Source organism: Pteronotus mesoamericanus, unplaced genomic scaffold (assembly GCF_021234165.1).
Source record: "Pteronotus mesoamericanus isolate MK-2021 breed Mesoamerican mustached bat unplaced genomic scaffold, CSHL_Meso_final contig_178, whole genome shotgun sequence".
Taxonomy (NCBI): Eukaryota; Metazoa; Chordata; class Mammalia; order Chiroptera; family Mormoopidae; genus Pteronotus; species Pteronotus mesoamericanus.
This window is the reverse complement of record NW_026555074.1, coordinates 467,935-494,403: the sequence shown is the minus strand read 5'-3', so window position 1 is coordinate 494,403 and position 26,469 is coordinate 467,935. Positions and strand designations below refer to the sequence as shown.

The following is a 26,469-nucleotide window of genomic DNA, read 5'->3' as shown; positions in this document are numbered from 1 at the left end:
AAGCAGCATTGTAACACTTTCATAATCTTGAACACTGTCATGATTGGTCTCAACAGAAAAAGGGACCAGTAAGAGCAGTGGCATTAAAACATGATTCTTTTGGGGTAGGGTGCAAGATACGTGCGGTTTGCTGGGGTTGAAGCACAGTATTTGAAGATTAAATAGTCACAAAGATTAGTAACAATTCATGTCACAATCCAAGAACCTAATCTAGCATTTTAAACTCTGAATTTTAACTATAAGATTTATGTCTGTAGCAAATGTATTTTGTAATACTGCAACATGAGAACCACTCTAAGTTATCAGATGTATAACAGATCTACTTAAAACATCTCACATGTTGCTCTATATATTCCAATGCTTCTGGAACAATCAACCCTGTTTCCCACTACTTGAGGGAATATTGCACTTTTCCCTTTGGGAGGTACCAATAACAAAAGCCGAGCCGAATGATCACGGCAGCCATTTTTACAATACCCATAGAGAAGAAAGGAATAAGCGATGGGGACAGCTTTTTTCAACATCCAGACACAAGCAAACAAAATCCTAGTCAGGGCTCTCTGCATTGGAACTATTATGCAGCCTCATCACCTGGGAAATTTTCCTTAGGAACTGACTTTAGTGGTAGGGAAAGATAGGGCTTGTAAGCCAGGTACTTCAACCGAGGTACTAGGGTAGCAATCTGCTAAGGGCCTGAGGACAACACTCAATTTACACCAAATGAAACAGATGGCAACCACACTTCTGCTGAATACAGAGGCAGAGCCATAGGGTAATGCAGGTCCAAACATGATAAGCTTCTTGTTGGGATGGATCCCCAGCCTTGCTTAGAGCATGTGCACTGTTCCTCTTGCAAGTCCTGAGTTCAGCCTTGCCACCCCTGCTCAGCACTGATAATGAATAAGCTTCATTCCTATCTTTCCCTAGCCTGGCAGGCCATTGTAAAACTTGAAACTATGCATAAGAATCACACTTTAAATTGTGTACCCTAAACACTTCCACTAAAGCAGAAATACAAAAGCCACAATAATTCCAATAGCCAGTAGGTATTCCTCTTTAGGGACTGTAAGGTGGTGGCTTTTCAAAAGGTGGGTAGTAGGGTGGAGAGTAACGGGGTGGTGCGCTGGAGGACCACATGTAGCTGGGTGAAGGAGAGGCAGACTGGGGCTCATCAGAAAGTCCAGAAGGAGGGGAGGATGGAAAGACACCAGAATGCTGTGTAATGAAAATAAAACAACATCAGTTTGGGCAATGAGGTTGCAATTCCCCAAAGTCAGTTGTTATTTAAAAATGAGTGTAGACCAAATTTGTTTCTGTTTGGAACAATAAAGAGCTCCCAAGACCTCACAAAGTTAATGAGGGGCATGAAACTTGGCTAGTCCCACTTTCTCTCAGTCACTCAGGCTGTAAAGCTCATGCAGAGATGCCTTAGACTCCTCCTACCCCTCCCTTTGAACCCCTTTTCCATGATTATAACCCAAACCTTCAATACCTCTCCCTGAGCTATGGAAATAGCATACCAACTAGTCTTCAAAAAGATTGTTTGGGCCTTAAGAACAGTTGAGGTTAAGTCATTAGTACCTGGGAAATTCTTTGCTATAAGAATATATTACAGAGCCCATCTCATAAATAAAACAAAAACTAAGGTCAGAGAGGTTAAGTGGCTTTCTTGGATCTGGAGCCTTAATCTAAGTCCAACAATTTTTATTACGTCTTAGTAAGGGCAGGGTAGATTGGAGAGCAAAGAAGAACAAAGCCATGGACAAAAGGGAGGAGCAATCTTTCAGGTTGCCCAGACGCTGAGGATTCCATTTTACTTTGTGTTGTCTAGCTTTGGTCTTCTTTGAGAAGGGAATGGTTTTGGATTTAAGAAATACCCAGGGAATTGGCATGTTAGGAGTCATTTGCCACTTCTCTTTGCCTGGCTCACGTATACCCTGGACCCTAATGATTTTCCTGCTCAAGGAGAGTTGGCCTGTTTTGTTCATTGCTGTATCCCCCAGAGCTCAGAACAGAGCTTGGCAAGTAGTAGGTACTCAATTAATGTTGAACAAGTGACTGTAACTTCAGGAGTATATAAGATGAACTTGGCATATTTTTTAAAAATGTTATCTGTTTTCAAAGAATATATGGTCACACCTCATAGGGACTGTTGCCTTGCTACAGTGGTGGAGCATGGCTGAGGCCTGAAGGCTGGAGGGGGCTATAGGGGTGTCAAGAAGCAAGAGGCCAGTTTCAGAAGAGCAAACAGAAGCCAACAGGGCTGGAGAGTGGCAATTTTCGGTTGTGTCTCAACTCTAGGAGGAACTGGTATATTAAAAAAAAAAAAAGACCGACTAACACTAAAATTTCTCAAGAGTTCAAGTACTGTTTGGGGAGGTCACACCTTTACTTTGTTCTGCTGACCAGAGTCTGAGTAGATCTTGTCCTTTTTCCAAGCCTGGGGCAACCTAGAGTCAGCCTTGACATGAGGTTTCTGGAGCCTGAGATCAGCTAACTGATTCTCCTCATCCCTGGTCTTGACCATTGCTTCAGTTTCTAGGCCTTACTGAGAAGATACTGTAGCTGCAATTTTCTGCCCTCTGCCCTCCCCCACCCATTGTTTCATCTTGAATGAAGGAATGATAGGGTCATACAGCCTGCAGAGCCATTCAAGACAAATCAACTTCAGGCAGTGGACTCAAGGCAAGCCAGATTCCTTTCTAAAATCACAATTTTTCTCTTCCCTCCAAGAAATTATGTGTTCATAAGACATCAGTATCGTAATTTCCTAGTTTTCTACTCCATGATCCAGAACTCTCTCCTTCTCTTCCTCCCTCCTCTTCTGCTGCTTTCTTCAATTAAGAACACTGACCACTTAACCGGGGAGGAGAGCAAAAGCCCGCCAGGAACCAGATCTGGATGCTGGGGGTGTGGTCTCTGCCCTTTTAAATCCTGCTCCAGGATGGTGAGAGTGGGGAGGCCAATTTTATGTGTTCCCAGGCACAGAAGGGAGGGGCAAGTTTCCTGCAGTGGAGCTAAAGGCAGTTCTGTCCTGAGAGGCATTTAAAGGCTTTTGTGGGCAGCAACTGCTGTGGGTGGCAGTTGTACACTTTGATAATAAAAGGGGATGGTATAACGGCCTTTGGTTTTCACTTCTCAGTTTCATGTTTGGGAAGTATTAGGGGGGAAGGGGCGGGATGATTCTCATTTCCTTTGAGGATGCTGGGAGTCTTAAGGATAAAATTGAAGGGCTCCTGGCAGAGCTACAGAGTTCATTGGCTGCAGTCCACGCACCCTTGGGGTTTGAGTTGTTGGAAGGGGGGTGGTGGGGAGAAGGCCCACAGTACCAGTGCATAGTTTCCTAGCAACAGGCAGGCACCTTGGGAAAGATCTGGCTTTGTTGCAGCTGGGGAGCTGGCCTGGTGCATTTTGGTTCCTGCCTAAGAGTCGACTTTACTAATGGGACAGTCACCTCATAAGAGCAGAGCTTTGAATCCTTGCACACCACAAAGCATAAAAAACATCTAAAGAGCCTACTGCTAGGTCTAGTCAGCTCGAACTTCCTGAGCTGCCTACAGGCTGGTGGTACTAGAAAAGAAGCATCACCTTTTCAGGACACACACAGCTCTCCTCTTCCATCTTAGCCTGCCCCCTCTCTGCAGGATGGCTGACCCACACTCTACAGAACCAATCTGCATTTCTGTCACAGTGGGCTTCCCTCTTCAGGAGCGCTGGGAGGCAGTGACTCAGAAATTAGCTCTGACACTGACCAGGTGATACAAATTACCAGCAAGATATGCTGAGTCCCCAGGAGAAAAATCCAGAATCTCCTGGTCTTTGCATTTCCCCCTTGGTTTCTGCCACAGAAAGCAAAGTCAGGGGAAATGGAGAGAAGATTGGCTAAAAGGACAAGGAAGGAAAACAGGGGTCAGAAAATCAAGAAAGGGGGAGAATAAAGGAAAATATTGGTGTGAGAAGGGAAGTAAAGGGAAGAAGTTGGGTGGCAGCAGCAACATCTTCTAAGGCTCTCAGCAACTTATACTATACACCGCCTCCCCTAGGACTAAAGCAAGCCTTTAAATAATGGGTCCAATTTATAATGGATCATTTTTCACAGCTAAGACGAAATCTAGTGTATACCCTCATGTGATTGAATAAAGAACGTAAACAAAGGTGCTTGCATTTTTCATAGGCTTAGACTTTTGTTTTAAGCTAAACTTGGCAATTCACCAAATGGACAGGAAAGGGATCAGTCCGTAATGAGGCTAAAGTAGGGGGACTGGCCCAGCAGGCCTGACTGGGAAGTATGGCTGGAATCCTTAAGGAGTTTACATGAAGCTACACTGGGTCGACTTTCCCAGCAGAGGTGGAAACTGATGCCTTTGACCTGAAAGACTTTGGACTACTTGGCTGGAGCTAAAGGACAGGTAATGGGGAAATGAATGTGAGGGGCAAGAGAAGTGAGTGTTGGGGAGTTGAGCAGGAAGGCAAAGATAGCCTCAGTTTATCTCCTTCTTGCCTTGGGGGATGAACAGTTCGTTAGAAGCAAGGGCACCTTGGAGCCCAATGTTTGAAAGAGTCTTATTTCTCCAAGCTCAGCACTCAAAGCATCCTCAGGGCCAGCCGACCAGACCCAAGTGTTCGCTCATGTCTGACCAAAAAAAAAAGTTCCCAAGTTTCCTAATTGAACAGCTACCCAGTAAGGGCATGACTTTGAAGGGTTCAAACAAAAACCCTTTCTTCTCTTCCTTCTATCATCCTTGGGATAAAAAGGAAGCAGAAGTCTTCAAACTTTAAGTCACATAAATAGTCCTATTTGGAAATCACCAGAATGGGGAACTCATCTACAAGAAAATCTAGAAAGGTCAGTTTTCCTGCTATAATTTGAGCCCTTTTACAATCTGAGAAGAGCATAGGGAGCTCTGTATTTTTTGGGGGGGCAGGGGTAATTCTGGTGGTTTTATTGTCAGAGCTGGTGTACATTTTGCTGAATGCTTTCTACTTATCTGAGAACATAAGCAGATGTTCCCCTATCCTCTTGGCTTTCTTGGGTAAAGACTGGTATTTCCTCCTATGAAACTATAAGGAAATGGAATTTAGTGAACAACAACAAAAAAAAAAAACTCAACTCAAACACTGGAACAAAACACCATTTAAGTTCTATAGGGAAACAAACCACTTAACATACCCCTCAAATCCCCACCATGCAACCATGTAGTCTCTGAACAGGAAATAAAAAAAACAGCTTGAACATAGGGAAAGAACCTGGAGAAGTATGGATCCCAACCCTGCAGGAGCCCCTGCAGTATTGAGCAATTTAATAATGTAGTAAGAGACCCTTTCTGACTCATGTTTAGGAATCCCATAATTTAAACCAGTAAAAAGTATACACATACTAAAATTAACTAGAGGAAAGATCTGTGTTGTGTTCAAATTTACAGCTTTTCCAAAGAACCCTCAAGCCAGTCTCTGAAGTCAGATCTGGGCTAAAATCCTTGCTCTTCCACTTACCATTTCTTTGCCCAAGTCACTTAATTTCTCTACGACTTAGTCATCTCACCTTAAAAATAGCAATGACAAGGGTATTTCCCATAAAGGACAAAGTGAGATGATATATGTAAAGCACTTAGCACAGTACTTGGTACATAGTAAGTGCTCAATGTATGGCAGCTGTTATTAAAAAGTAGAGGCCTCCTCAAATCCCTGGAGGCCCTGCTATGAGCCCATAGAGTAGGCTTGGGTGAGGTGGCTATATTTGGATCCCTTTGCTGGGTTAGGTACTCTCTTTCTGGGTTTCCATAACACCCTTGGTGACAGTCTATTTACTTTGTGTTCCCACTGCTGTCCCCTAGCACTTCCTCAAGCCTAGGGACTATGTCTCATTCATAACGCAGGGCCTACGCCTCATTCAATTTCTTTATCCACAGCTCCTAGCACAGTGGTTGGCACATGGGAACATAGAGTAAACAACTGAACTGAAACCAACAGCCTGTGTCACCGCTGGCATTGTCAATCTTGCTTTCATCCCTGGGGTAGTGTTAGAATGAAGAATAATGGAGAGAGACAGAGCTCCATATGCTAAAGTGGGGCTTCCTATCTTAGAGTTTGTAACGACCATCACTAGGGAGATTACTGTTCCTATTTAAGGGGCTCATTATAAAATGAACATTCCTAAAATCAATATAATCAACATAGTTTACTTTGATATAAAAAAAATGGAGGTGGCTCCTTCGACTGAAACCATGCGTTGCCCCTCTATCTCAGGATGACTTTTTATTATAGGGGCTCCAAGAGAATGGTGACCCCCCCTTGTGTTAGCTTTAACATCCTTGCATTCTATTAAAAGGTTCCTCTTTTGCCTCTCTTACCAATGAAATTATCTATGCACTTTTTGAGCATACTTGTGTTTTCCAGTTTACATCATCTCTTTGGGTAACAAGTTCCCTAAATTGTTTACCTGTGAATAAGGAGGCTTTAAAACAAGTTCTAACATTATATGTTCTAAGCTTTAATGGAAACCTTCTTGTTCTAGTATTGTATTTTATAACAGTGATAAAGTCCATGTTCACACTATATGTACAAGTATCCCTTGATTTCCATGGGGAATTGGTTCCAGGACCCCTCAGAAATACCAAAATCCTTGGATACTCAAACCTTTATATAAAATGGTGTGGGACAATGCAAACAGTTGTCCTTCCACATCTGCAAATTCTCAATGGCCGATGGAAAATAATGTTTTCCATCTGCTATTGGTTTAATTTGCAGATGCAAAATCCTGGGATACAGAAGGCCAACTGTGTATTTCATGAAAAAAAATACACGTATAAGTGGACCTGCACAGTTCAAACCTGTGTTGTTCAAGGGTCAACTGTACTACCATTGCAGAGTCCTAGACCTCCCCAAACAGTAACTAAATCAAATAAAAATATGTTTTGTTCAACTAAATGGGCTTTTCCAGTTTCAGTTATTTTGTTAATCTGAAGCTGAAATTAGGTAGCCCGAGGGTTTTAAATTTCTAAACTGGCTGTTTAACTGGAAGTACCCCCAAACACTCATGGTTTTATGTCCCCTTGGAGCATTTAAGAGCTCTTAGTCAATAGAAGTAAATTCATTATGAGTCTCCCTTCCTTCAAAGGTGTTGCTTTTGGTTCCCCAATTTTTAATTAACCAGATTTTAGTGTAATTCCACTTTTCTGTGGTCGAGGGTTTACCATCACCGAAAATGCCTAAAGAACCATTTCATTTGTTTACCAGAAATGTCTAGTTAAGTGCTCTGCACACAATGAATCCATTTTAATTAAGTGTCTTTTTTTTGGTTCTGTTTTTCTGTGCTTAGTCTGGGGAAAGTGCAAATTTGGTAACACTATTCCTGACCTATTTGGTAATAGGACAACAAATAGGGAAAGAGGTGTTATAAAAATATTATCTCTGTGTAGTCCTAGTTAGGAAGTCTGGAGAAAAAGAAAGGATTGCTACAGATTTGATTAAAACCCTTGTGTGGCTCAGGATGTCCCTGTGTTAAGGAGCAGGACTAGGCCTCACCCTGTGGAAGGTAAATGGAAAAAGTCACTGTTGGACAAGGGTCCATGATGAGGTACAAATGATACCATCCTTCTCCTTGGTGTAGGTCAAGGCAATTTGAGACACCTTGATTCTATTTTTTTTCTCTCCCCTATTCTTCCATCTCTCTGTTTCTTCTCCTCTTGTGTCATTCTCACCTTTCCCATCTATCCTACCTTTGCATGCCTACATAGTCCTTATGCTAGTCACTGGTACACACAGGCTGCTAAAAAGCCACCGGGATAGAGAGCCTGGCTGCCTCATACATATTGGGGAGGTTCCATGATTAAAGAGAGAACAAGAGAGCAAGGGTAATGAAGAGTTCTTTTTTTCTTAAAACCTACCTGAAAGTCATAAGCAGAATATGGTGGCAGGTGAGGAGGGCTATGGTAGTAGGTATTGTAGGATGCCACCTGAGGACGAGCATAGTAAGAAACAGTTGGATGGGCATTCTCAACAGAACAGTTCAGCGCTGGGAGGGTTGGATTCTGTAGAAAACCACACATTAGAAACAATATTAATGTTCATCACTAGGAAGATGTTTAAATAAACCAAGGTACATCCATACTACAGAATACCCTGCAACTATCGATAAACAATTTAGTGACAGTGAATGTTGTCCAGGATATTTTGTTAAATAAAAAACAAAAGCAAGCCGCCAGCAAAACTATGGAGATAAAGATCAGTGGTTGTCCAGGATTGAGGTTGGAGGAAGGGATTAGTAGGTGGAGCATAGAGAATTTTTAGGGGTGTAAAAATACCCTATATGATTTTATAATGATGGATATGTCATTGTACATTTATCCAAATCCGAGAATATACAACACCAAGAGTAAACCATATGGTAAACTGAAGAGTAAACCATATGGTAAACTATGGACTTTGGGTGATTATGATGGTTCACTGTAGGTTCATCCTTGGTAACAAATGTACCACTCTGGTAGGGGAAGTTGATAAAGGGGGAGGCTATGCATGTATGGGAAGGGGATATATGGGAAATTTCTGAATCTTCCTCTTAATTTTGTTTAAACCTAAAATTGCTCTAAAAAATAAATGTTTAATAAGGAAGCCACCACATCTAACAAGTCACTATATGGACACATGAAAATATCTGGGAGATACACAGTGGATTGACTCAGAATAAATTCTTTCCAAAATCAAAAATATAAAAAAATAAAAAGGAAGCCACCATGTTATATTAATATAGCATGATCGAAATTTATGTAAAAATAAAGACCTAAAGAATTATATATGTATGGGTGTTTTTAAATGTAAAGAAATTAATTCCCCTAGCTGGTGTGGCTCAGTGGATTGAGCGCTGGCCTTTGAACAAAAGGGTCGCTGGTTCAATTCCCAGTGTAGGGCACATGCCTGGGTTGCAAGACACGTCCCTGGCAGGTGGCATGCAAAATGCAACCACACATTGATGTTTCTCTGCCTCTATTTCTCCCTCCCTTCCCCTCTCTAAAAATAAATAAATAAAACCTTTAAAAAATTAATCTGGAAAGATTCACAACAAACTGTTAACTGTAGTTATCTCTGGGAAGGGTAACAGTATTAGTAGGTAAATTGAGACTTTTCACTTTCTGTTATACAGCCAAAATTTTTACATCTAATAGGTATTACTTGTGTCATTTCCCTCAGCTTATTTTTTAAAAATTCAAACCTTTGGAAAATTTAAAATTGTTTATTTATGTGATTTTTTAAACAACAACAACAAAAAGACCCAGAATATACGTCAAATATACAAGGCTGAACAGGCTACTGCTCTTGCTGTGACAAAAATGTGATGAATCACAAAAGGTTTGTGAAAGTTGTGAGGATTCTGGAAGACTCCAACATTGTGAAGGAGTTCTCATGTAGACATGAAGTGTATTTATTTCTCTTCAGCCCTACAAGCTGGTGAGCAAAACTCAACTCTAGCGGTGTAAAGAAACCATGAAAGACCAAGACCAAATCTCAATAATATTATTTTTTTTGCAAACAAAACAATGCAGAAAGAATTGAATACCATTTTTATAGCATGGTCATGTGCGTAGCCCTTCAAGGGTTAAAGCTAATCTTGTCTAGGATGGGAGCCCTGCTCCCAACAGGGCCAAAGCATTGCTAAAGGAAGTCGCCACTGCTCATTAGTTCCCAAAGAAGACTGGTTTGTATTTTTTTCAGTGCATGGGCCAAGGTGTGGGGCAAATATTTTTTTCCATTTTCCATGTCATTGACACCTCCTCCATTCCTGTGGATAATTGAGAGCTGTTTACAAAATCAGTGTGTCTTATTTCTGGTACACATCTACTCTACATTAACAGAGAGCAGAAGCTCCTTCTCAAGTGATAAAAATGTGTGGGCAGGCTTTGGCAGTGGCACAGGCAACCATGTCGGGGTGTTGGCAGGGGAAACTCCCTTACAGCAAGTTTCAACACAATTCTGTTGCTCTCTTCCTTGGAGTGGGTTACTATTTACATTTCTAGATGATTTGAAGAACTACAAGTCTCAGTCATTAAAATGCAGTTCATAGACAACCAGAAAAATGTTTGTCAGCTTCTCTCATGTGTGGGAGAGAGCAGAGATATTGGCCATTCTAAGGGTTGGCTCACGTTACAGAGGAAGAGTGCTTAGAAATGCCCTTACCTCTCCACCAGAATTCTAAGAAGAAATTTCATCCCTGAGGAAGTTCCAGAAATCATGTTCTCTAGGCCTTCTGTCAATTAAAAACACACCCTCCATAATAAAAAGAGAGGTGACTAACCAAGATCGATTGGTTAGTCATTATCCATATTTATCAGAATACATTCTTATGTTTGGTTGTGAATACTCTGGGTACAATACCATGGTTTCTTTAGCACATCATAATGGTTCAGTGGTTCATTGTGTACTTTCTCAGAACAACAACAAATTACTTCAAAATCTCTTTCCCAGTTGAATAGCTAACATATGGCCTATTTTGATTCCTGATATACTAATTAATTAAGTAAACAAATAATGCATGAATTATTTGTATTGAGTTAAAGATGTAAGAAAATAAATAGTATATGTATAACTTGCTAGCCAATTAAAGTATTTCTAGGTTCAGTGATTTATCATTCTCATTACTTTTTTTCATAGATTTCTTTTCCTAAAAGTGAAAGGCCACCAATGAAATCTCAATAATATCCATCAAAAATAAATAAATAAACACACACCTTCCAGCTTTTGCAAAATGAAACCAGTTCCTTTATGTAAATAAATTAAGCCTAACCATAGAGAAATAATCACACAATGTAAACTCTATCTATAAATTTTGTGTGTGTGCATTCAGCAAAGCTGGAGGGCCAGGAAAATCTTTGAAAGGAAGTTGATTATTATAGAGAAAGAAACAGAAGAAACATCAGAGGACGATTGAATGAGCACCGAAAAGCCACAGAGAGAAGAGAGTCAAGAGTAGAGGATATAGAGAAAATAAGATGAGGGAATCAAAAGGAGGTGAAGCGAAAAGCTAGACAGGGAAGGAGCAAAAGAGATGGCCCCAAATAATAGCCCGGTTATGTTTTCAATCAATAATTCTGATTTTACAATAAATGTGGTCACTGCCTCTATTTGTGTGTGCATACAGGAGTATGTGGGTATTTCTGTTAAAATTATGGGGTTTAGCCTTAGCTGGTGTGGCTAGTGGATTGAGCACTGGCCTGCCGACCAAAGGGTCACCGGTTTGATTCCCAGTGTAGGGCACATGCCTGGGTTGCAGGCCAGGTCCCCAGCAGTGGTTATGTGAAATGCAACCACACATTGATGTTTCCCTCTCTCTCCCTCATTTCTGCTCTCTAAAAATAAATTTAAAAAATCTTTTAAAAAATAAATAAAATTATGGGGTTTAAGTTATGAGACCCGCATTACTGATCAGTAGCATTCTGAGCTCCAGTGAAACAAAGGTTACTAGGTAGCACAGGATACGGTGAAAGCAATCTTATCTGGACAAAACTGAGTCTGTTCTGAGACAATGATTATGGACTTTGGAAATAATGCCACTTTTATTCCTTTCCACTTTACTCTAAACCAGAGACACCAATTAGGAGAAAATGACAAGACATGACCACTTTTGAAAGAATCATCTCTAATCCTTATAGCTTTGGTCAACAAATACTTCATAAAACATTTCTTTAAGATTCTTTTTACCAAGCACCTCTGGTCAGGGAATGAAGACATTCTTTTTCCTTTCAGGGTCCCACAACTCCAGAAATGGTGGCTCCTAGCTGATCCTATTGAGGACTACCAGCTCACAGCCCTTGGCTCCTGTCCTCACTCCCTAGGAAATGGCTATCATCAGCCAGTACCCCTGAGTCTCTCTGCAGATCCCAGGGCATTCTACTTAGAGGGAGGTACACCACAAGTCACCAACTGCATTTGAACCTAGGCTGAGGGTTTTATTTAAGTTCACTTGCTGGATGTTCCAGGATTTTCTACACCATGTCTCATTTTAATAAAGCGAACTAAGTATTTCCTCCATGGTGCCCTCCCATCTTATACTCCTACTAGTGTTCTCTTACCTCATGAATCAAATATCTTGCCCCACTGATCTCTGCTTTTGTTTTTTTTATTTTCCCCACTGGTCCTTGCCTGAGTTCCCAGGCTTGGTTGGCATTTGATGATGATCAGAACTTTCCTTGCTATACTCCTTTACTGTTAAAGAGGGTCTCAACGGTTAGAAACAACTCGATTTAATTTTTTTTATATTAAAGCAGCTAAACAAAAGAGGTAATGTTTGTGAAAACACTTGTAGAACCAGAAAGGGCTAACCAAATGCTAGTTAGGGGAAGCTGGAATGGAGTAAAAAGAGCAAAAGCTCTGGCATCTGAGAAAACTGGGCTTCAGTCCCAGCTCTGCTGTTTAGCTCTAGGCAAGTCTCTTGACCTTTGTTGGCCTGTTTCCTCATCTGTGAAATGGTGGCAGTAATACTTATCTCACAAGCTACTAGCAGTGGTGAGGAGCAGAGAAATTAATTGTGCAAAAGCACTTTGTAGAGAGTAAAGGGCCATTACTGCCACCTATGTGGACAGACTGTCAACAAACCCCCTATTCCCCTTAGAAGCAAAGGTCACAGTGAAATTATGAGTTCAGAAATAAGCCTAGACATCAATGGTCCACTGACTGTTGAGAAGGGTCCTTGGTGGAACCCCACTGAACCTACCAAGCAGCTGTCACCCACTCCATTTGTGTCTCAGGGTGGCTCTGCTACCCAAGTCTGAAAACTCTAGGAATGATTCAGAGAATTCTTCACACCTGTCTTGATGTCCTATCTCCTCAACTCACCAACCCAGGAGCTTCTCTGCCAGCCAGCCAGCCAGCCTGTCTCAGATTCAGCTTTCACTTGCACCCTGGGGGAAGTCTCCAAGAACAAAGGGCATTCTTTTCCCCAAAGAAGTCCCAACCCAGAAAAAGCTTTTCCGCTCTCTCACCAAAAGCTCCCTCAGGCCCAAACAGGAAATCCTTCTCCCTCCTCCTTCTCCTCGAGGGCCCCACCTTGCTGACGCTTGGCCTACTCCTCTGTGCTTGGGCTTTCCTGAGTGGGAGGAAGGGCGTGGGAATGAGAAGTGCACGTATGAAGAGAGGGAGAGAAAAGAGACAAAGACAAACAAATGGACAGACAGGCTGGGCAAGAGCAGGGAAGGATTTCTCTTGACTTAGGGTCATCAGCAGGAACACTCAATACTTCCAGTCAGCCAGATCTTGCCAGGGACTTGCTGCCTAGAACTGCAGAGTTTTTCTTTAGCCCACCTTTGATTTTCCATTATCCATCCATTTGACAGTTCAGAGTCAAACAACCAACTGCCTTTCAGGTTCCTGTTCTTCAGAGACCCCAAACTGGGACAGAAATAGCCAAGGGCCTGGGGGCTATCTGCCTCATTTCTAGGGTCAAAGAAAAACCCCTCTTATGGACAAAATAATTCCCTAAATACTTGGGACATTCCTTTAAAGCTGTGGTCCACAACCCTGGCTGCAGATCAGAATTTTCTAGGCTTCAATTTAGACCAATTAAATCAGAATCCCTGGAGGAGGGGCTCAGGAATTTAGGTTTTTAAAGCACCACAAGTGATTCTATCTTCATAGGAAGCCAAGAGGATAACCATAGCTCTAAAGCTATTTTCTTTATAATTTGAGATCAAAGTTTATTTTTTATTTTTCTTTTTTTAAATTTATTTGAGAGAGAGAAAGAGAAAGAGAGGAGAGAGATTTGTTCCACTTATTTATGCATTCAGTGGTTGGTTCTTGTATATGTCCTGACAAGGGATCAAACCCACGGCCTTGGCGTGTTGTGATGACACTCTAACTAACAGAGCCACCTGGCCAGAGCAGAGATCAAGGTTTATTCAATAAGCAAGTAAATGTTTAGAAATGCTTTAAAAACAAAAGAAAGGAGCCCATTATTATGAATCACCTACTGGGTGCTGAGTCCTTGTGTGCCTTTGCAGACACCCACACACACACAAAGATGGAAAAGAGTTGAAAATGAGGATAGGGAACATGGGGAGGCTGAGACTGAGGTTGAGGCTGAGGCTGAGGACAAGACTAGGCAAGCAGCTTAGGCTGGGGCTCACTCTCCAAATGCAGGGGGGAAAAAGAGTCCAGATGCTCTTTCTGGAGAAACTCTAGGATGAAATTCCTGTGAGGGGGAAACTAGCATTACTTTTACCTGTAGCTAAAAAACCTCTTTCCTTCCATCTCTCCCCAAGTCTGTTAGGGGAAAAACTACCCAAAAAGGTTTCTGCTAAAAATCTCTGTGTGTGTGAGCTGGGGTGAGTCGTACAGTTTGAAAAGTCTATGTTTACACAACCAGCGTGAACCAGAGAGGTGAGGACCCCCTTCCTCCTCCACCCACCCCCAGAATGTGCCTCAAGAACATAGGCAACTGATGTTAACAAGAAATATTTGCAGACAGATTGCATTACCTGGCTCCTTCAACTTGAGATGTTTGAAGGCAGTTACATCCTTGAAGCAATTGCTTCTGATTCCTCCCTTCAAAACATGGGTCTCCATTGCTCCTAACCACCCAGCTTGGCCCTAGTACCCAAAAGGGGCCTTTGTGGAATGTGAATACCTTCCTTACCATGTCCTTAAAGCCTCCAAGAACAGCAGCAGTGATGATGCCCAGGAATAGGCCGACGATGTTGAGAATGGTAGCAGACCAAAGCAGGTGGTAGAGGTGGATGATGTCCTGGCAACTGCTAACATCGATGTATTCATAGTACCCACCGGTGATTTCCACCCGGCTGAACAGGGAGAAGCACACTTCAGTCAGTCCCAAGGCACAAGCTGGCCCTTAGGGCATTGGCTAACACACAGATATTGTAAGGGATATCATAGCCGTGAATGCACACGGTGAGCAAGACACTATAATAAATCCAAGTGTGAAGGCTATTTAAACAAACAAACAAACAAACTACTGCCAGAGAAACACTTGTTACCATCACTAACCCTAATCTTAGATGGCATTTATTGACACTTGCAATGGGCCAGGAACAGTGTTAAGCATTTTACACATGTGACTTCATTAAACCTGTGCTAATATGGCAGTTACTAGTTACATGAGGTTATATAAATTTAAATTAACTAACATTAAGTAAAATTTTAACAATTCAGTTCTTCAGTCTCATCAGCCACATGTTATGTGCTCAATAGCCACACGTGTAAGGGTCACACTAGTGACTGGTTTCTGTACTGGACAGAGAAGATTACAGAACATTTCCATCCTCGCATAAAGTTCTGTTAGCACTGTAAATCCTTACAGTACTCTATGAGGAAGGTTCTATCACCATTCCTTTTTTACTGAGGAAGAAACTGAAGCACAGAGAGGTTAAGAATGTGCTCAAGTCATAAGAGGTAGGGTTGGGATCTGAATTCAGCTTTCGAAATTTTCAGTGTTTCATTTCTCAAGACAAAACAAAACACTGACGAACAAAAAACAATGTTCCAATAAAGATCTAAAGTTGAGTTGCTGGAAAAAAAACTATCATCTCTTTGGAGAGGGCTTCTCTGACAACCCTGTTTAAAGACTCCCCCCCGCCGCACCTCCAGCCCAGTCATTCTCTATCACAATACTTGCTATAGACTGAATTGTGACCCATCCAAAATTCATATGTTGAAGCCTTAACTCCCAATGTGACTGTATTTGGAGAAGAGGTTGTAGGAGGTAATTAAGGTTAAATGATGTTATAAAAGGGGGGCCCTAACCAATAGGATTGGTGGCTTTATAAAAAGAGTTGGGGAGTGGGGAGAAAGAGAGAGCCACAGTTACTGAGGAAAGCCCATGTGAAGGAAGACAGTGAAAAGGCTGCTATCTTCATGACATGAAGAAAGCTCTTATTGGAACACAAGCATGCTGGAGCCCTGACCTCAGACTTCCAGCCTCTAGAATTGTGCGCACCAGAAAATAAATATCTGTTGCTGAAGCCACCCAGTCTATGCTATTTTTTTATGGCAGCCCAAACTAAGACCTTTCCCTTCTTTAATTGCTCTGTAGCACTCATTTCTTACTAATGTGTCTGCTTCTTACTGTCTGTCTCCCTAACTCAAAAGTGAGTTCCATAAGGACAGAGACTTGGTTCCTTTTGTTCACTGCTGTGCTTGAGATGTAGTTAGTGCTATGTAAATACCTGGTGAATGAATTAAATGAAAGTTCTTGTCATCCAGGCTGTTGTAAACTGATTTACAACTGGAAGCAATAATGAAACCTAAAACTGTGATTCTTAAAATGAAAGTCACAACCAAACACTCTGGCATCAAGTTAGTTGTTACATATCACTCCCCTGCTATAAAAACACTGAAAATGAGAAAGAAAAAAATTGAAAGTTAACCTCCAGAATGAATCAGGGAGAGATTAGTCACACAAGAAAAGACTTTTAAACTTGTCAGATGAATTTATATGAGGATTTTTAAATTCCGTGTTTCTCATAGAGTTTGAAATCTGTTATTACAGGACAGCTTGCATCAGAATCATCTGTGTTTGATTTATGTGTGTCTTCCTATGTGTGTAAGGGTGTCATTTGTATGTGCCTATGGATGTCTGTGTGTAAATGTATGTGTCTTTGAGAAAGAGCTGGTTAACAGATTCTTAGGCCCAGCCCCAATCTTACTGAATCTGGCAGAATCTTGGGGGATGAGGCTCAGGAATCTGTGTTAATGTGCTCACTGATATTAGAGAACCACTGTCTTACGTAGTAAGTTTCCATAGTGGAATGTTAAAGGTGTTTCAATTAATCAGAATTTTAATTGGATTTCACTATTTTCCAGAACATAGCTGAAGAGACCACCCTTAGCATACAATTAGTGTCTCCTGTTAGTTTGCACTGTATTGAGTCCTGGGTAATGGGGCAGGGAGGATACAGAGATTACTTATGCTCAGAAAGACAGAGCTGGACAATGACTATCCACTGGAAAGGGCATGCCTGTGTGTAAGAGAAAGCGTGGGCTTATAGGGAACCAGAAGAAGCTTGAGAGTCAGCTTCTGACTTCCCCCAAATTATCTTTGCCTATCTCCTAAGACACTGAGGGCAGTCTGGCAGTACACATAGATAGGCAGTATGGCATAGCAGACTCTGGAGTAGGACTGCATTTGAACCCTGGCTCTGTCACTTATTTGTAGTCTGACCCTGAGCAACTTTCTTAACTCGTCTGGGCCTTGATGATTTAATTAGAAAATGCATGAAAGCAGTATACCAGCACATAATAAGAGCCCCCACCAAAACATGCAGCTATACTTTTTCCTTTTTGAGAGCCAGCTTCTGGCAACATGATTTGAATCTTTGAATCTTGTTCTTAAAAGGCATTAACACTTTAAAGACACAGGCCACAACATGAGGATAGATCGGTAGTTTGTTTAAAAACTTTCAATAATTGTAGAAAATATATGTTTGGTTTCAGTTTGAGCAGGCTCAGTAGCCATTGAAATATTTTTTTTTTTTTTTTACTGAACTATGAAGCAAAAGAACATTAATACTTATATCTGGTTCAGGATTTAGCAAATTAATGTGTTTTTTTTCTGTTTGAGACTCATGATTCCATTTGGTTTAGTCTCTGGACAGATCTTCCTCTGAAATTCCATCTTTTGCATTCTTAGCTCTCCTACTCTCAAGCCTCCATGACTGCAGGGCTCTCCTGCCATATCCTACCACTTCCTACACATTTAAAAAAACTAAGCCATTTATCCATTGATTTAATCAAAATCCTTCCATGGTTCCTCATGACCTTCAGGAAAATGGATCCAAATTCCTCAGCCTGCCATAATCTGACTCCAAAGTTGAGTCCACGGTTTAGCCAGGCTGAATCCTGAGAAGCCCCAAGATGGCCATGCTGGATGCTTATTTCAGACCTGTGCTCAGATTTCTCCCCCTGCATGGAAGGGTAATGCCTTCTGTTCTCTGCCTAGCCTAATCTCTCCCACTGCTCAAAGCTTCACTACTGACCTCACTACAGTCTTCTTCAAGTACTCCCATGCCCATTCATTAGCTTTTACCCTGGACTCCCATAGTCTCAGAGAGTCTGTTTTCCTTAGTTAGGCACTTTGCATATGTCAGTAATTTAGTCATCCATTTAATACAATGTTTTTTGAGTGCCTACTCAGTACTGAGTGCTGTGCTGGGTGCTAAAGCTACAACCAAGGCCAAGGAGGACAAGGTCTCTATCTAAATTGGCTCTGGGTCATGGGTTATCTCTTACCTACATTTGTGTCTCCTTTACTGCCTACAGCGGTACAAATGTTATAGGTCATCAATAGATACTTGGTGAATGAATAACCGAGTTCAAAGACTGATCATTGCATTGATCATGAGATTGATTACCCAATATGGGCTCTCGTCCCCTTGCTCTCAACTTGCTGGGTGTGCCTGGACAATCAGATAACCTTTCTGTGTTTCAGACCCCATTTAACCAAGTAGGAGGCAACTGATTCTGGTAAGGCAGAAGGGCATGCTAAGGGCCTGGAACCTTTTGCCAACTCTTGATGGACAAACAGCGCTCTGTGTATTTCTCCCACTGCATGTATTCTGTTTAGCCACTCCCCCTTCCCACAATCTCCCTGGTAAAATGAGTTCCTTAAGGACAAAATTATGTTTTACTGATAGGTATTTTTTAGAATTGTCCCTGGCACATAGTAGGAGCACAATAAAAGTTTGTCAAAGGAAAAAATGAATGAAAATAACCTATCATCTTTCATTTTATTACTCGTTGAAGCAGTTCACAAAGCACTTCCATTTCCTTTCATTTCCTTTAGGTTATAAACTGAAAACCAGTGATATTGACTTGACCTCTCCAACGCTGAGTAAGGTATGCTGAAAGGCTGCTGCTGAGGAGCTGTGTCCTAGAGAAAGCCACCTTCCTGCACAGGCTAAATGAAATAATCTATGTTTGGTATTAAAACCTCACTGCCCCTGACATCAGAGAAAGTCTGTGGGTTTGAGGGGACAGTAGAAACTCTGTGTTTCCGTAGCACTGTACAAATGACTGCTTGATGTGTTTGTTCCCACTTTTTTTTTTCTTGGCCTCTTTTCCAGGAAATGGACTGGAGGAGCTGGCAATTGATTAAAAATAGGCTTTATGTGAGGAAAACAAATACGCATTCGGCAAAATTAAAGTCTCTGAGCCTCAGAGTGCTTGTGGCTAGCTATATTTAGGCCTAGAGTTGAGGTCTCTTTGTAGCTGGCTGGAAAAAGCCTCAGGTCAAGATATAACTTTTCTTCTATTGTAGGATCATCAACTCTTAAGTATCATGGCCTTGGAGATGGTTTCCTGATGAAAAGCTTAGTAAGTGCTTTTCTAGTGGCCTTGCCCTTGGAATCTTAGCACAACAGACTTTGCAAAGGGCCTTGACTGCTGCTCAGGGCTGGTGACCAGGCATCAGGTAAGTGAAAACCATTTCCAGATTTGAAGATATTTAAGAGCAATGTCCTCATGACCCCTCTTGTCACCTAGTCCCATAATTTATTTTCCTGGTGAAAAGGATGTTTCTCTTTTTGTTCCTTTTCAAAAAATTTCACTCCTTTTTCATCCCATGCCTTTACTCATGCCTGGTCTTATACTAGAGCCTGGGGATATAGATAAGATGAAGTCATGTTCACTGCCTTTAGGGAGCCCAGAGTTTAGCGCAACTCCCCATAAAATTCCTTTAGATCCTTGAAGATAATCCTGGCATAACTTGCTTTAAGAAAGTTAGAAAGTCATTATGAAGTTCAGATTGACAGAAAGATAAACTGGGCTTGAGTATCCACATTCAAAAAATTCTCCTAAGGGCTCAGCAAAATGGAATTTAAAGTAGGATTTAGTTTATTCAAACTTTTGTCAGAAACACACCTAATTACACAGAGAAAAGTGTGTCTGCGAGGAATCACTTCTCAGGCTCCTCAGTTGGCCTCCTGTCTCCTTCTCAGATCTCAGGCCCCATTCTGGCCAGGTCCTAGCCCCTGCCCAGGAGGCCATGAAGCCGGATAGGAGAAGGGAGTAAGAAGAATGAAGAGGAAGGAGGAGGGAAAAAGAGAGGGAAGGGCAGAGTAGGGGAGGGAGGAATGAGGAGAAGCAAGAGGAAAGAAAGCAAAAGAACCCAAATTCCCCTGGGACCTATTTTACATTCCTTTGATCATTTTTGGAAGGATGGGCTCAGGAAGTACAATTATAGCCAGCTCTCAATCACCACTGCTAGGAAGGAAGTCCTTTACAAGTGTTAGTTATTATTATAACATGAATAATTGAACCTCCCAGATAATCCCCAAACCTCATTTGAGCCTTTAAGTTTCCTTTCCTCTGCCAGACCTTTTAACGAAATGGGTCTGGTGCTAGTGAAGAGGGTAAAGGGCTGATGCTGAGCTCCCCCTTTCTCCTCCCTGCCTCCAAGTCTGTTCATCTGTCCATTCTTAATCCTCAACCCAGAGAAACTGTCCCCACCAATACAGAGAGTAGGGAATGTGAGTGAGGAAGAGACTGCATCCACCTGCCCCTCTGGATCTAGCCCCATTCAGGCCCTTTCTGCCAATTCCTCCCTTTCCCTCTCCCTTTCTGAGCCTTCAGAACTCCTGCACTGAGAATCTTTCAGGGATTCCATTTGGTGTCTTTGTGCCACTACACTGGAAGAAGAGTTGTCTTGAGCCACACATTAAATACATTGTGACGCATAATCACACACAAAAAATCTCGTAATGTTTTAAGTAAATTTATGATTTTGTGTTGGGCCACATACATAGCCATCCTGGGCTGCATGTGGCCTGCGGGTCGCAGGTTGGACACCTCTGTCAGAGAAATGTGCATGGGCAGGCATTGGCTGACACACCCCATAGGCAGGGCTATTCACTTATGCTCTGTATCTTTTGCCCATGCATTCCTGTTGATTCTACTTTCTAAAGTGCTCTTGAAAGTATTCTTGCTTTCTATTTTCTCCAAACCAATTTAATCCAGGCTCCACTCTATTTGGCCTAAAATCTTGCAGTAAACCCCTAGCTGCCTCTTCTCTAAGCACTCAAATCCACCTTCCATGCTATACCCTTCAATGGCTCCTAATTGTTTACAGGGTCAAGTCTAAAGACATTTCTATGGCCAGGGAGCCCTCTTTGATTTGGCCTGTGACCACAGCTCTGCTCTTACCTCCCACCCCCTTTTATAACTACCTCACCCCCACAACTCCTGGGAATAGCCTCACCACTTCCACCCCTTTCTGGTTTGATTTCCTAACTCTCTAATTATCCTTTAAGTCTCAGCTCCCACATCAACTCCTCCTTGATACTGACCGCACATCAGCAACTCTGACTTTTATTCATTTGTGTTGCCAGTGTCCCCACTATATCCACCATACTTATCACACTATATTGCAATCATTTGCTCATATATTCTGTCTTCCCTACTAGTCTATGAGTTCCTCAGCAGTAGTCTCTGTATTATTAGCTCCTTAATATGTTCTGAAAGAAATAATAAATGATCTTTTCACAATTGGATGGCAAAGAACCAGAATGGTTGTAGTAAAAGTGCCACCAAGCCTGCTCTTGCCTCAGGGCCTTTGCACTTGCTGTTCCCTCTGCTTGAAACACTCTTTCTCCTCAAGTATCTACTTTGGTTGCCCTCTCCTATTACTCAGGTCTCTGTACAAATGTCACTTACTCGGAGGCCTTCCCTTGGTACTCCATCTAACCTAGCACACACATTCCCCTCCTGTCAGTATCCATTTGCCTCTACGACCTCATTTTTTTTTCAGAGCTTTGATCAACACTTGGCATGCTATACAGGGTGGAGCAAAAGTAGGTTTACAGTTGTGAGGACATGAAACACATAGTTTATTATTCTATTATTATTAATTATGATATTATTTTCCATACAAACAACTGTAAACTTACTTTTGTCCCACCCTGTATATTCATATATTTATTAACTGTCTTCCTTAATAAAATATAATCTCCAAGAAGGCAAAAATTTTTGTTTTGTTTGCTGTTGAATCTCCAGTGTCAAGAATAGAGCCAGGTACAGAGAAAGTGCTCAATAGTGACTCATTAAGTATTGTTGGACTTACACAGAACTGTGTTTGAATCTTATCTCTACCATTTTCAAGTTCTGTGTGACCTTGAGCTACTTGTCTGTTTCCTCTGAGCCTCACTCTCATCATCTGTGAAATGGGGATAATAATTCTACAGACATAATAGACAAGAATTAAATAGGATCAAATATTTAAAAGCACTTGGCATGCTGTCTGGCACAGAGAAGGTGGGTAGTACAAGTGAGCTGAAATCTGATGACTGACCAGTGTCTTCCCCTTCTCTGCTCCCTTTAATGTGCCCTTCCCCCACCCTAGCCCTTCTATTATCCATTGTGATCAAACCATTATTACTCCCCTGTCTGGGGGGCTCCACTCTTACTTGCCACAGTTGTAGAGGTCACAACAGAAGCAGGTGTTGCCCCGGATTCGAGGTGTGCAGAATCCATGGTTGAGGCGAGGGCAGTTCACCTGAGGGCACACAACAGTGAGGAGATGAGCTGGCATTGCATGGGAGGAAGGACCCTCTGGGATTGGAAATGTGAGTTAGTGACAGATGGAGATGGTAAAGATGGCTGTGAGATGAACACACCAATGCATAGGAGGGATGGGGCTGGGCAGGGGGCTGGCTGAATTGTGTATGAGGTGAGTCACTGTGTAGCTGAGCTCGAGTCCACCTCAGCCACAGTGCTCAGTGCCCCATCCCTGAAGGGTGCAGATGGGGAAAAGGAAGGATGGATGGAAGGACAGACAGAAGAACAAATGGACAGTAGAAAATGAGGATACAAGGGGAAGGCAAATCAGGGTAGAGGAGGAAAGGGCACCAGATGGGAAGGAAGACAGGGGCTGTCACATGCACTCTGAAGTACAATGGTACCTCTCTAGCTGCCTGGGTAAGGTTCCTCATAACCCTCGCGGAAGGAGAATTTTTGGTTGAGGAACTTATGACCTTATATAGGAAAAATAGGATTAGGGGGACCAGGGTTACCAGTGAACCTATGGAAGTCATTATTAATATTTTTACAGTCACCAAGTTAACACAAGTGATCACGACAAAATCAAAAGAAGAGCAATGACATTTTACACATCTTGAGTTGACAAAATGTTTTAAAGATTAATTTCCATTTGTCATATCTATTGGTAAGAAATTTTCTAGGCTCTTTCCCCCATACAGATGCAATATAGTGCTTAGAAGTTTATTTTGTTGTGTTATAGAGAATATTTGTAGTAAATGAGCATTCTTTCCTATATTGGGTCTTTCATTCAAGTGCTCACTGCCTTTCTGATAAGCATACACATTTCTACTCCTCCCTTATAACCCGAGGATAGTTAGAAAAATGGTAGGTTTATGACTGGGGAAAGAATAGGGGGCAGGAGGGTGGTGGGGCCATTAAAAAACTATTTGCTCCGATGCCTTAGGACCAGGGTATCCCACCATTCCCATTGTATTTTATGTAGAATGTTTTTCCCTGAAGTTGTGCAATGCAGTGGCGATTTTTTAAATCTATTTACCTCTCTTTTTTCCCAATCACTAATTCAAAATTTTTCTAGGTATTTGGGTGGGTGGGGGCTGACTTTCAAGTTGAGGTTAACAGTGAAGTAAATTGTCAAGGTTCCTGGAAAGACAGAGTAGTGTTTCCTATGAAAGTGATCTCTGGGTTGGAGACAGTACTATTGGTACTATTGTGTACTGAAATGAAAGCTCTACGAAAATGACCAGGAGTCATGCTTCACCTCACTGCCAACCACCTCTAGTTCTGCATGAAGGGACATAGAACACAAGGAGAGCTGTGTGGGTCAGGAGAGAGACACTCTCCTATACCCACTCAAGGATTATCTGACTTGACTCTTGAGGGTATCATGAGAGGGACCAGGCGAACAGTCCAGCCATCCCTACAGCCTCCAATGGAATCAGGCCTCTTAAGCAACCTCATTTGGCTTCCTGACGCCTCATGTATGTGGGACTCAGACTCTGTCTCCATGTTTAGGCCTAGTTCCTTGGTGGGACTTCTGCTTTTCTTCCAGCTTTGGCACCTGAACCACAGGCAACTGAAACATTATCTACAGAGATTGGGAGGAACCTACTCTGTAGCCTCTGTACTCTCACCTGTCCTTCTTGGGATCAAAGCCACACACTAAGAGGCTGCCTTCAGGGTCAGTGGCTTAGTCTATGGCCAGAGAACATAGTAATCTGATTAGGCCTGACGAGGCTCCAACCTATGACCGTGGTGTCATTAGGACTGTGCTCTGATCCACTGAGCAAATCAACTACAGATACCTAACAGCCAGCCTTAGGCCCCTAGAAAGGAGTAGAAGAAAAAGATTTTAGGCAGAACAGGAGACTTTCCTGAAAGGCAAGACATGTAGCCTCATTCTGGCTCACCTCCTCAGCTTCCTTCTGGGCTGTCTTAGGAACATAGTGGCACCGGTTAGCGTAGAGTGGTTTCAGATCCTGGAAAGGAAAACACCAAACCAAAGGTGGTTTTGCTTTAGAAAAGGAAGCAGCAGGTGCTCTGATTAGTAATAAAACATTTGAACACACACATACACCAGAGCAAGCAGTGTGTTGGGTTAATTTCTGAAAACATTTAGGAGGCCTGAGAATGTGAGGATCAGATAAAAATGTTCTAATGACTGCGTTGCATTGGACCACTTGGTTAATGGGACATTAGGAAATTGATTGAGAAATGGGTTTCTGAAAATTTCCTCTCTGCTTTCCTTTTATTTCTAGTTTTTGTCTTCTTGAAAAGAGTCCCCAGGGAATGAGATTCAAAACTCCAGATTATTGCAACATCACACTCCCAAAAGGGGGTAGGGGCAGCTCTAACAATGAGGTCTTATTATCACCCGAGGATAGGACCAGGGTTGGCTGACAGGTACTCTCAGCTGTCATGGCCACAGCTTTTCCAGAAGGAAGAGCCTAGGAAGTAAACCCCACGGGGATGGGCAGCTATTGAAATTTTAACTCAACTGAACTATGAGCGATTTTTACTCAATTACATGAAGTAGATAAATACAGTGAACTCCAAAATTACTTCTAAAGCCCAGAAAACTAACATGGGGCTCAGGGATAGTTGATTTACTCCCACTGGCTTGGCCAGCTTCCTGGTAAAGGAGCTCTCAGGCATGGAGTGCTGAGGGGTAGGGGTTGGCATAGAACAGACAGGCACAACCCAGTGCTGCCTGGAAGTTTGCAGGCAGGGGATGTTGTTCACTCTCATGGTGACACTAAACATCCCTTGAGTGGTAGGTGGCTTAGGCCAAAAGCAGGTTGGGACTGGACAGCCAGTTTATGCAAATTGACCTTAGAGGTTTGGCCAAAGCACACTGGCCAAGGGAGTTTACCAATTGCTCCCTGCCCTGCCCCAACCTCTTTCACCATTTCCAATAATCCTGGTGTCTGCTTTTCCCCACACATGTGATTTAGCATCTATTGTTCCTGGCACCCAAGTGCCTCCTGCCTCCTGGCTTCCAATCCCACCAAGGACTTAGGACTTTCAATCAGCTGCTTCTACATGAACCTCCTGGCTGCTTAATGTTCTAAAAGTACATTGTCCTGTTGCCCTAGCCTGGGGACAGGTTGGAAAGGAATGAGGGTTTTCATGTTCACACCTGGCAGGGTTTATTTTCCATGTTTGGGTAATGGCAGAAGTCATTATTGTCCCGCGGAAGGGGAGGCTTGATGTGCTGGTCACAGCCTTCCTGACCTCCTGGTTCTGCAAAAAGGATTCAGCCACCAACTGCCCTAAATGAAAATAGACATGTGTGTTGGTTGCTCATTTGGTGCTTCTAGCTGTTATTCTGCATTGAGACCCCAGAGGAGGAACAAGCTCATGCAATTAAGAGGTAAGAAAAAGTCAGTCAGCTAGGGCTTGGTAACTTTTTTAATCTGAAGGGCCACCAACTCTGGAGTGAAGGGATGTAAACAGTAATTGCTTTATGATGAGTGTCTACTTTTAGTCAAGCCCTCTTAGTGAATGTTCATACCCATGACTTCATATTGTCCTCATACTTAACCTGAGAGATAGTTTACTATTATAACTATTTGGAGGAGGAGAAACTGTGGCACAAAAAGGTAACGTGACTTTTCCATCTAGTTATTGACTATATTATGGGGAGGGACAAGGAAGGAAATAGGAGACAAGGGAGAGAAAAAAGAAACATTTAGAGGGATATGTAGAAAGGTAAGTCTTGAGAAGTTCACATGCTCCCAAGCCAAAACACAGGGCAACATGATATTAAAGGGCCTCGAAGACAGAAAAAGCTGGTTCTAACCCACCCAAGTGGTGTTAAGGTCAAAATGTGCCTTAACTGGCCAATAGATATCACCATAGATTAATAAAGCCCCATTCCTCAAAACTCTCTGAGTGTCAATGAGAACTGGCTAATGTCTTAGGACAGGTACAGTGGATGCACAAAGTTTCTCTCAAAGATTCATACAGCCTTACCCCAAA

General features: G+C 42.2%; 1 protein-coding gene across 2 annotated transcripts in view; it reads right to left on the bottom strand.

Annotated features, from left to right (window-relative positions):
* Positions 1-448: 448 nt before the first annotated feature.
* Positions 449-26,469, bottom strand: part of TMEM255A (transmembrane protein 255A) — a 47,448-nt gene continuing 21,427 nt past the window's right edge. Inside the window, exons 5-10 of one of the 2 annotated variants that reach the window (XM_054566668.1) lie at positions 24,399-24,467; positions 22,893-22,964; positions 22,398-22,486; positions 14,621-14,783; positions 7,887-8,030; positions 449-1,215 (exon numbers count right to left, since the gene is read on the bottom strand). In XM_054566668.1, the coding sequence (XP_054422643.1) occupies positions 1,057-1,215; positions 7,887-8,030; positions 14,621-14,783; positions 22,398-22,486; positions 22,893-22,964; positions 24,399-24,467 (696 nt within the window). In that variant the 3' untranslated portion in view covers positions 449-1,056. The remainder of the gene's footprint in view (positions 1,216-7,886; positions 8,031-14,620; positions 14,784-22,397; positions 22,487-22,892; positions 22,965-24,398; positions 24,468-26,469) is intronic. The other variant, XM_054566669.1, reaches the window with a different exon arrangement.